At 58.9% G+C, this 9,586-nt stretch overlaps 1 protein-coding gene across 5 annotated transcripts; it reads right to left on the bottom strand.

Annotated features, from left to right (window-relative positions):
• Positions 1 to 422: 422 nt before the first annotated feature.
• PRSS8 (serine protease 8) lies at positions 423 to 9,102 on the bottom strand. 5 transcript variants are annotated; one of them, XM_054027602.1, is made up of 7 exons: positions 8,720 to 9,102; positions 8,623 to 8,688; positions 5,285 to 5,311; positions 4,108 to 4,270; positions 3,230 to 3,501; positions 2,580 to 2,746; positions 1,218 to 2,294 (listed from the first exon to the last, which is right to left on the bottom strand). In XM_054027602.1, exons 2-7 carry the CDS (start codon positions 8,666 to 8,668, stop codon positions 1,917 to 1,919), a joined length of 1,053 nt encoding a protein of 350 aa, XP_053883577.1. In that variant the 5' UTR covers positions 8,669 to 8,688; positions 8,720 to 9,102; the 3' UTR covers positions 1,218 to 1,916. The 5 variants fall into 5 exon arrangements, with proteins under 5 accessions (XP_053883582.1, XP_053883577.1, XP_053883578.1 ...); XM_054027603.1 differs by having other exon boundaries at positions 8,751 to 9,102; XM_054027604.1 differs by having other exon boundaries at positions 1,223 to 1,312; positions 1,901 to 2,294; positions 8,623 to 8,732.
• Positions 9,103 to 9,586: the final 484 nt, after the last annotated feature.

The raw sequence follows: 9,586 nt of genomic DNA, 5'->3' as shown, positions 1-9,586 counted from the left end.
GTCAGGACACCTGGGTTCTAGCCCTGGCTCTGGGAGGGGCGTGGAGATTCCTGGGTTCTAGCTCCGCCTCGGGGAGGGGGGTGGGGCTGGGTGCTTGGATGCTAGGGTTCTGGCTCTGGGAGGGGAGCGGGGCTGGGCGCTTGGATGCTGGGGTTCTAGCCTCAGCTCTGGGAGGGGAGCGGGGCTGGGCGCTTGGATGCTGGGGTTCTGGCTCTGGGAGGGGAGTGGGGCTGGGCGCTTGGATGCCGGGGTTCTGGCTCTGGGAGGGGAGCGGGGCTGGGCGCTTGGATGCTGGGGTTCTGGCTCTGGGAGGGGAGCGGGGCTGGGCGCTTGGATGCCGGGGTTCTAGCCCCAGCTCTGGGAGGGGAGTGAGGTTTAGAGGTTAGAACAGCACAAAACCTTTAAAAAAAACCAACAGAGCCTTTCCCATAATACAGGGCTAACACCCTCTTTATTAAACCCTCTGGAGTCAAACAGCTCTTCCATGCCCCACCCCTGACTTAGAACAAGCCCATGTGCTAACAGCCCCTAGCTCACATCTGGGCACGTGTGATGAACTCTGCTCCCTTTAGAACCTGCCCTCACTCAGTGACTCTCCCCAGGTGGAAAAACCAGCTCTGCTGGTGCCACTCGGCCCAGCCCTGGGGGTTCGGCTGACTCTGAGAAGCCAAGAGCTTCCTGCCCGACGTGTCACATTAGATCCTGTCGGCTTGACTCATGCCGGGACTGAAACCCGGCTGTTTCTGCGTGACGTGGGTAAAAGGACGAGGGGAACGTTTCCCAGAGCACCCCTCTTCTGGGGCCAATCTGCCTCCTCCCAGAATCCTTTGGGAACAACCACAGTCAAAGGGCTGTCCGGGCAGACACCCTGAAACTAGCCTTCTGGGGAGGGGAAGTAGGGGGCAAAATCCAGTTCTACTGGGGTATCCACCACCAAGTTGCTATGATCACAGTGGCGGATCCCGGGCCCTCAAGATCCCCTTCCCGCCTTGCATCTCTACACTTGGAGTTGGCGGGGGTAGGGTTACCCTGCCTGGACCAGGCTCAGAAAGGCCCAGCAGAGCAGCCAGGGGGCCAGGAGATGAGCAGCTGCCCTGGAGCACAGCCCCTCCTCAGAGACCGGCTCCAGATCCACGCTCACGTCACTCAGCTCCACCTCTGGGACGGTCTCCTTGATCCAGGCAGCATGGGCCGAGGTGCGGGTATAGACTCCGGGCCGGTTGGCGGCCCCGCATGCTTCCCCCCAGCTCACCACTCCGGCCAGCAGCCAGACACTACCCACTTGGCAGGAGAGGGGTCCCCCGGAGTCTCCCTGGAAAAATCAGGGTGGAAAGAGGAAGATAGGGAGCTTGTTAGGCTGCCCTAGGAGGTGTCATGGTGACAGAACCGGGCCTGGGAACAGGGGTTGGGGAGCTGCCTACTGCTAGGGCCCTGATTCTCACAGAGTGAGGCTCTGGGGCTGGCGTGAGCCTCAGGCATTGGCGTGAGCCTCGATCCCAGAGCGAGGCTCAGGGGTTGGCGTGAGCCCCAGAGCGAGGCTCAGGGGTTGGCACGAGCCTCGATCCCAGAGCGAGGTTCAGGGGTTGGCACGAGCCTCGATCCCAGAGCGAGGCTTGGGAGAGGTTTGCAGGACCCTGTTGGCCAGAACTCAGGGGTCTGCAGTACTGGAGGCAGAAAGGACGTTGCCGTGAACAGGGCTGCTGCCAGCGCGGTGCCCTGAAGTCACGTCAATTCCCTGATGGTGACAGAGCAGCACAACGCAGGAAACAAACAGGAACAATAAGGGGATGGGGCAGGAAACCCAAGGCTTTGAAATCTTGGGACCATCCTGCTGAGTTTGGGAGGGGGAAAGACGCCCCTGGACTGCCTTAGCGGGGGTGGGGTCCCATGCTGCGCTGACCTTGAGAGCAGGGGCGCTATAGGGCAGGGAGTACGTGAAGTAGCAGGCAGAAGAACAGCAGGCTGGCAGTGAGGATGTGGGAGGTAGCATGGTCCAAAGGCTGGTTGGGGGAGATTGGCCGGGGCCAGTTGGGATGGGGCTGGACGCCGTCATAGGGGCCAGGCCGACTGGTGGTGTTGGGACACAGCCCCTCCTCCGAGACTGGCTCCTGATTCACGCGCACGTCGCTCATCTCCACCGCCGGGATGATCTGTTTAATCCAGGCTGTGTGGGCCGAGGTGCGGGTGTAGACGCCAGGCCGGTTGGGGGACCCGCACGCGTCCCCCCAGCTCACCACCCCAGCTAACAGCCAGGCATTGCCCACACGGCAGGAGAGGGGTCCCCCGGAGTCACCCTGGAAGAACAGGGTGGGGAGAGGGAAAAGGTATTAGGAGGGGGATTGGTGGCAGAAGTGGGATACAAATGACTGGTTTCTACAAAGCTTAGCCGTGGTGGGTGGAGACTGGCAGAGCGGGGGTGGGGGCCTTGAGGTCAAAGGTCAAGGAGTGGCACCTAAGCCCAGAAGGGATGGAAATTCTACAGCCCAACCATTGGGCCAATGCTCATAGTACCCAGCACTGACTCCCAGTAGCCCCACCCTTAGTGCCATGCACAGATGGATGCCCAGCATCCCGCTCACCTGGCAGGCGTCCTTCTTGCCCTTGGCGTAGCCCGCACACATCATGTCGTCCTGGATCACGTGGGGATCTGTTGGGTTGGCGCTGATCTTGTAGAGGCAGCGGCAGGTCTCCAGCCCAATCACTGGCACCTCCAGCTGCTGCAGGGTCTTGGGATTGGGCAGGCTGACTACATGGGGGAAAAGAAATCAGCCAAGTCAGGGTGGGCAGCTGACTCCTCAGTAAGGTGGGGGAAAAGGGAGCCATCGGGGGCACTGTGGTGAGGGGGGGCGGATGGGCAAAGGGACTCACTCCACAGCAGCCCAGGCTCTAAGCCAGACTTAGGGGTAAGGGGGATTGAAGTGAGTCCACATCCCAGAGCAAGGCTCAGGGACTGGTACACACCCAAAAATCCTCCCTGCAGTTTCAACTGAACACACAATTCACCTTCCTCTCCAAAATTGTTGGCGGCTGTTATCCAGCTGCCCGACCCAGACACAGCTGTATCTCAGCGCCAGGCGAGCCATCCCCCTGTGACATTGCTGGGTGGCTGTTATCCAGCTGCCCGACCCCAGACACAGCTGCATCTCAGCGCCAGGCGAGCCATCCCCATGTGCAACATCATTACCCAGCTGCCTCGCCCCAGAGGTGGCTGCACTAACCCTTCACTCACCAGAGGTAAGCACATTCCCCCAGCCAGTCACCGTGCAGATCATGCCGCTGGGGAAGCTGACGGAAGCGGACGGCAGGCAGATGGGGCGAATGCTACGCGTATAGGAGACGGGCTTTTTCAATTTCACCAGCGCAAGGTCCCCGCCGGAGTCCTCATCCGTGTAGCCAGGATTCTTGATGGCCTGCTCCACCCCAACCACAGTGATGTTAGACAGGGGGTTGATCAGCTGGAAGGCTCCCAGCATCACCTCATAGTCGGCGATGGGGTTTTCCCTGTAAGGTGGGGGAGAGAGACGTGGGACCTCAGCAAGGAGAGAAGCCAGCACCTCAGGCTGCAGAAAGCTTCAGCTAATAGGGAATCTCCCTTAGATAGCAGCAATGTAGGGGCAAGGACACGCGCCATGTAGCGGCAGAGTCTGTGCTATAGAGGGTAGTGGTACACATACACATTGGGAATGGGCTCTAGTGAGTTAGAGTGAGGGAGCCTGGGAATCAGGGCTCCTGGGTTCTATCCCTGGCTCGGGGAGCTCAGTGAGGTCTAGTGGGTTGGGGGGAGGGGGCTAGGAATCAGAACACCTAGATTCTCGTTCTATCCTCATTCTGGGACTGGAGTTTAGGTGGTTAGAGATGGGGGGGGAGGGGCGGGAGTCAGGACTCCTGGGTTCTATCTCTGGTTCTAGTAGGGGAGTGGGGTCCAGCAGTTTAGAGTAGGGGCAGCTGGGAGTCTGTCCATAGAAACCCAATCAAACAGGTTTAGGGTCAGAAAGGGATGGAAGATACAGATTCCTCCTGACTAGTCCAGTTTCCCATCCCACCCCCGCCCCAAGTAACGCTCAGAGCCTGGCCCAGCCCAGATCACCCCCACCCTGCCCTACTTACGGTGGGAAGCAGTGCGCTGCAGTGATCACCCACTGGGGGGAAATGAGGGAGCCGCCACACACATGAACACCCTGAAAATTCAGGCTGACCTGCCAAGGCCACTGCCCAGCCTGTGCGTCTGTGCCCCCCACAATCCGTCCCATGATTACACTTCCACACGTTCCTGCAGGGGAGCAGAGCAGCAGTGAGTGAAACAGAAACAGTCCCTTGTTCTAACCACTAGACCCCACTCCTCTCAGAGCCTGGGCTAGAACCCAGGAGTCCTGACTCCCCACCCCACCCTGCCCCCTGCTCTAATCTGTTAGATCCCACCCCTGTCTCAGATTTGGGGACAGACCTCACAAGGCCCAAAACATATTTTTGTTTGTTTTGGGTTTTAGGTTGTTCAGCTTTTCCACAAAAGCATCTAAATTTTCTGTAGAGAACAGACCTTTCGGGGGGAAAGGGGAGGGGGGGGATTTGGTTGAAAACCCAATTGATGCCATCCAAAAAGTTTTGAGAGACCATTTGCACCACAACTTCCCAACACAAACGTAACCCAGACTAAGGGCTTGTCTACACTTGAAATGCTACAGCGGTGTAGACACTACCTAGACCAATGGAAGAGTCTCTCCCGTCGCTGTACTTAATCCACCTCCCCGAAAGGCAGCAGCTAGGTCAATGACAGAATTCTTCTGTTGACGCAGCGCTGTCCACACCCGGGGTTAGGTCGGCTTAAATATGCCGTTTGGGGGGTAGATTTTTCACATCCCTGAGCAAGGTTGCTGGGTTGACCCAACTTTTTAATGTAGACCTGACCCCTAAGGGTGGATAGATGTTCATTCCCTTTCCCCTCTGGGGGGCGCCGTCATTCCCTTAGTGGCTGGCTTACATATGAGGTTAATGAGCCTACAATAGGTGCAAGTCAAGGGAGCTGCTCCCTTATCTCCACTGGTAGCAGCTCATGCCTTAAACTCAGGAGATAGTGGACTCAAATCCTCCCATCACTATGGGGGCTGGTTATACTGAACACAAATATCCCCTATTGATGCGGACACCTGGCTACACAAATAACCACCAAGGAAAATGACACTAGCTGAATAAATGACTGAAAGGGGGGTTGTGGGGAAAATGATCAGGAGGAGAAAAGCGACCGTCAGGCTGCCCGTACGGGCCGCGTTCCCAGCCAGATCTTTACCTGCTTGTCCGTAGGTCTCCTGTACACCTGTTCAGAGGAGGACAAAAAGAGGCACAATCAGGAATGCATCCCAGGACAACACGCATCAGCACCGGGGCCACTGAAATGAAGCATCTCAGGGGTAATTGGGGGAGGGGCTTGAAAGGGGCACCTCCATTTCTGCTGGGGGAATAGATTGTCAGATATCCAGGATAGGGCCCACTCAGTAGGCAATAATAAAGATGCTGATACAGCTATCAAGTAATAGCTAAGCTCTACCCACTGAATGTCACTCCCCTTCCAGAGCCCAGGCTAGAACCCAGGAGTCCTGACTCCCAGCACCCCCTGCTCTAACCCCTACAGAGACCCCTCTCCCTACCCAGAACCAGGGCTAGAACCCAGGAGTCCTGTCAGACAGAGGAAAGAGTGCTACCTTCAGAGCCAGGAACACCAAGGCCCCTGGGTTTCCCCGAGCTGTCTCCTACCCAGCTCAGCCCATGTGATACAGCCCAGCCCCTGGGCCAAGGCAGCCACGTCACTGCAGCCTGGCAGGGTTATTCCCTTTGGCCTTGTCTCTGTCTCCCAGCCCGCGCCACCTCCTTTCCCGGGAACTGCTCCCTGTTCAGAGGAAGGGCCCTGGTCTGCCAGCGTTATTCCAAGTTTCAGAGTAACAGCCGTGTTAGTCTGTATCCGCAAAAAGAAGAACAGGAGTACTTGTGGCACCCTAGAGACCAACAAATCTATTAGAGCATAAGCCCTCGTGGACTACAGGGCTCACTCTAACTCACTACAGTCCACGAGGGCTTATGCTCTAATAGATTTGTTGGTCTCTAGGGTGCCACAAGTACTCCTGTTCTTCTTTTAGTGTTATTCCAGATTCTCCAGCAAGTCGGCAAGTTGTCAGAGTTTCACTCCTCAAGGCTCTGCATGACTCAGGGGAACGGGACATGGGGACTTTCCCCTCTACGGGGCTCAGTCGTTCTGCCCGGGGGCTGGATCGGAGCCAAGGCCCGATCCAGCCCCAGGGCAGAGCGACTGAGTGCCTCAAGGTGGTGAGGAATGGGACACGGGGCCTTTACCCTCTAGAGGGAGCTAGCTTGGATCCGTATTGCTCTCAAACCACCCACGCTGATGTCCCGTTCAGAGGCCTGTGTGAAGTGAATTTGCCAGATCTCAGCCCAGTTCTCAGGGGGCCCACAAGAGCCAGCCTCAGCCAGGGGCTCGATGGGCCATATACACCCATCTCTTTTGCTCCCCACAGAGAGGGCGCTTCTGATTCAGTAGCGCCTCAAGTGACCTGCATTAGCCTGGGACCCAGTCATGGGCCAGTAGCTATTTGTGGCTGCCTGTCATTCCTCCAGCCTGAGCGGAGAGGCTAAATATAGAGCCAGACCCGCGGGACAGGTTACTTCGGCGTGACATAGGGACATAACCTCCTTTTCTAGAGGAGCCCGGGCCAGCTTCAGAGGCACTAGCAGGGGCGGTGGGAGCCCGGCCCAGCATTAGACACGACCCAACCCAAACCACAGGCTGTACCTTGACTAGGTTCTGTGCCGTTACCCCAGGGAGCCACAGCCTAGCGGTGGCCATGGGGGCAGATCAGAGGCTGAGTTCTCTGTGCAACCTTAGGACAGGGGCCGGGCTAGCTCACACAGACCCTTGCTCACTCACATACCTCAGCAGTGGGAACATCTCCCATTCCCTGCTCCTCATCCCAAGCCAGTGCCCCCTCCCTGGGGCCAGATCTGAGCCAGCGCCCCCTAGAGAAGAAAGGCCTCGTGTCCCATCCTCTGCCCCCCAGGCTCAGCCAGTGCCCCCACCCTGTGGCCGGATCAGAGTCACTGTAGCAGGGCAAGTCCCCGTGTCCCATTCCCTGCTCCCGTGAGCCACCTAGAGCCCTATGGCTTGCTGCATTGAGAACTAGGAGCAGACATAGCCTGCTGGGCGGGGGAGGGAGGTCAGGTGTTCATGTCTGTAGCTTGCAGACCAAGCTGAGCAAAGACTCCCAACAATCCAGGGGCTGATGGGCCATTTGCTGCAGTGCTTTGGGTTTCAGGGCCTTTCACACAGTGTCTGATTACAGGGAGTTTCAGGTGAACCTTAGGGAGTTTCACAGTCTCCCAAATACTGTTTGTACAAGGAGACAAAGGGGACCGGCTGGCTTAGGAGGTCTGGCAATGGGGCCTTACATCTGTATCCCTCTGCTCCAACCCACTAGGCCCCACTCCCCTCCCAGTGCTAGGAACAGAACCCAGGAGTCCTGGCTGCTAGTCCCTCCTGCTCTAACATTAGAGATCACTTCCTCCAAACAGCTGGAAACAGACCCCAGGAGCCCCACTGGCTTCGGATTTCATGCAAACCTCTCCAGACAGACAAAACCTCTTCCTAAATCAGGATTAACCGTCCCCGTCCCCGCTCCAAATCTGGATAAGTGGGACCAGGGAAACCTGCCCTGCAGGAATGTACAAATCCTCAAACCAAGCAACCGCAGAACAAGCCGGAAAAAAGCGGCAGGTGTTTTTCACTCTAATTCCAAAGCGACAGTGTCCATCACATCACACCTACCACACAACGCACACACACCCTGCTTGACACACACACAGCCCTGTAACAGGACACCAACATCACCAGACACCTGTAACAACGCGTGCATCACACACAGGAACACCCACCACCCCATCCCGCAACACATGGATCACACAACGCAGGCATCACACAGACACACACAACACCACCACCACATTGCACGACCACATACATCACAAACACCCACCCCCCACACACTGCATCACACAGACCCACTCACCCATAACCCCCTTACACGCACACACATGATTTTCAGCCCCATATTGCCCCCCCCAGAACAATTTGTATAGTGGGGGTGCTGAGAGCCATTGAACCCTGTAGATAAATACATTTGTTAGTCTCTAAGGTGCCACAAGTACTCCTGTTTTTTTTGCGGATACAGACTAACACAGCTGCTGCTCTGAACCCTGCAGATAATGGAAACCACTTGAAGCCAGGGGGTGCGGCAGCACAACCAGCACCCCTAGTTCCAGCGCCTATGGCCCTGGGGCACCAAAGGGCGCTCCGAGACCCAGCCCTGCCCGGCCCGGCCAGGTCCCAGCCCCACAGCTCCGCGCAGGGCGGGCGAGCTGGGACCCTGCGCTGGGCGACCGGGACAGACAGAGGCACTCGGAGAAGGAAGGAGCAGAGGAAAGGGGGATCTGGGGAACCAGAGAAGGGGGGATTCGGGGAGAGGCAGAAGGGGGATTTGGGGAACCAGAGAAGGGGGGATTTGGGGAGAGGCAGAAGGGGGAAGGTGGGGGCAGGGGTCGAGCGGCCCCGCCCGCACTCACCCAGGCTGAGGAGGAGGCAGATCAGCGCCCCCAGGGGCGCCCCCATCTCCTGGGCGGGCGGCGCGGAGCGGCTGGCGGTGCTGGGCGGGCGGCGCGGGGTCCCGCTGGCGGCGCGGAGGGCGGTGCGGGGTCCCGCTGGCGGTGCTGGGCGGTGCGGGGTCCCGCTGGCGGCGCGGAGGGCGGTGCGGAGCGGCTGGCGGTGCTGGGCGGTGCGGGGTCCCGCTGGCTGTGCTGGGCGGGCGGTGCGGGGTCCCGCTGGCAGCGCGGAGGGCGGTGCGGAGCGGCTGGCGGTGCTGGGAGGGCGGTGCGGGGTCCCGCTGGCGGTGCGGTGCGGAGCGGGCGGTGCTGGGCGGTGCGGAGCGGCTGGCGGTGGGGAGCGGACAGTGCGGGGTCCCGCGGGCGGTGCTGGGCGGTGCGGAGCGAGGGCGGCGGGCAGGTGCGCTGTCTCCGCACTGGCTGGGACACTGGGACGCGGCGCTCGCTCCCTCCCCTCTTCACGGCGCCCGGAGCCAGGGAAGCCGCCCAACCTGCTGCGCAGGGTCCACCTCCCGCCCGGGCCCGCCCCCGGCCCCGCTCCCGCTCCGGCCGCTCTGTGCCCGGGCCGGGATCCGCTCCCCCGCTGTTATTGTAGGGTCTCTCATTACTCGGCTCTGGTATTGTAGGGACTCTTATACACTGTACACGCGGCTGCTTTATTGTAGTGTCCCTGATGGCACTGTCCATGCTTGTTATTGTGGGGTCTCTCCTTGCCCTGGTCTGTTATTGTAGGGTCTCTCATTCCATTGCACACACCGCCTTGTTATTGTAGGGTCTCTCATTACACTGCTCTATTATTGTAGGGTCTCCCCTTGCAGGGCGCAGACTGCCGTGATACTGTGGGGTCTCTCATTGCACTGCACATATTGCTCTGTTGCTGTAGGGTCTCTCATTCCGCTGCACCCGCCGTCTTGTTATTGTGGGGGCT

The sequence above is a fragment of the Malaclemys terrapin genome, chromosome 4 (genome assembly GCF_027887155.1).
Source record: "Malaclemys terrapin pileata isolate rMalTer1 chromosome 4, rMalTer1.hap1, whole genome shotgun sequence".
In the NCBI taxonomy this organism is placed as follows: Eukaryota; Metazoa; Chordata; order Testudines; family Emydidae; genus Malaclemys; species Malaclemys terrapin.
The sequence above is the reverse complement of the archived record's forward strand: the minus strand, read 5'-3'. Positions and strand labels throughout refer to the sequence as shown.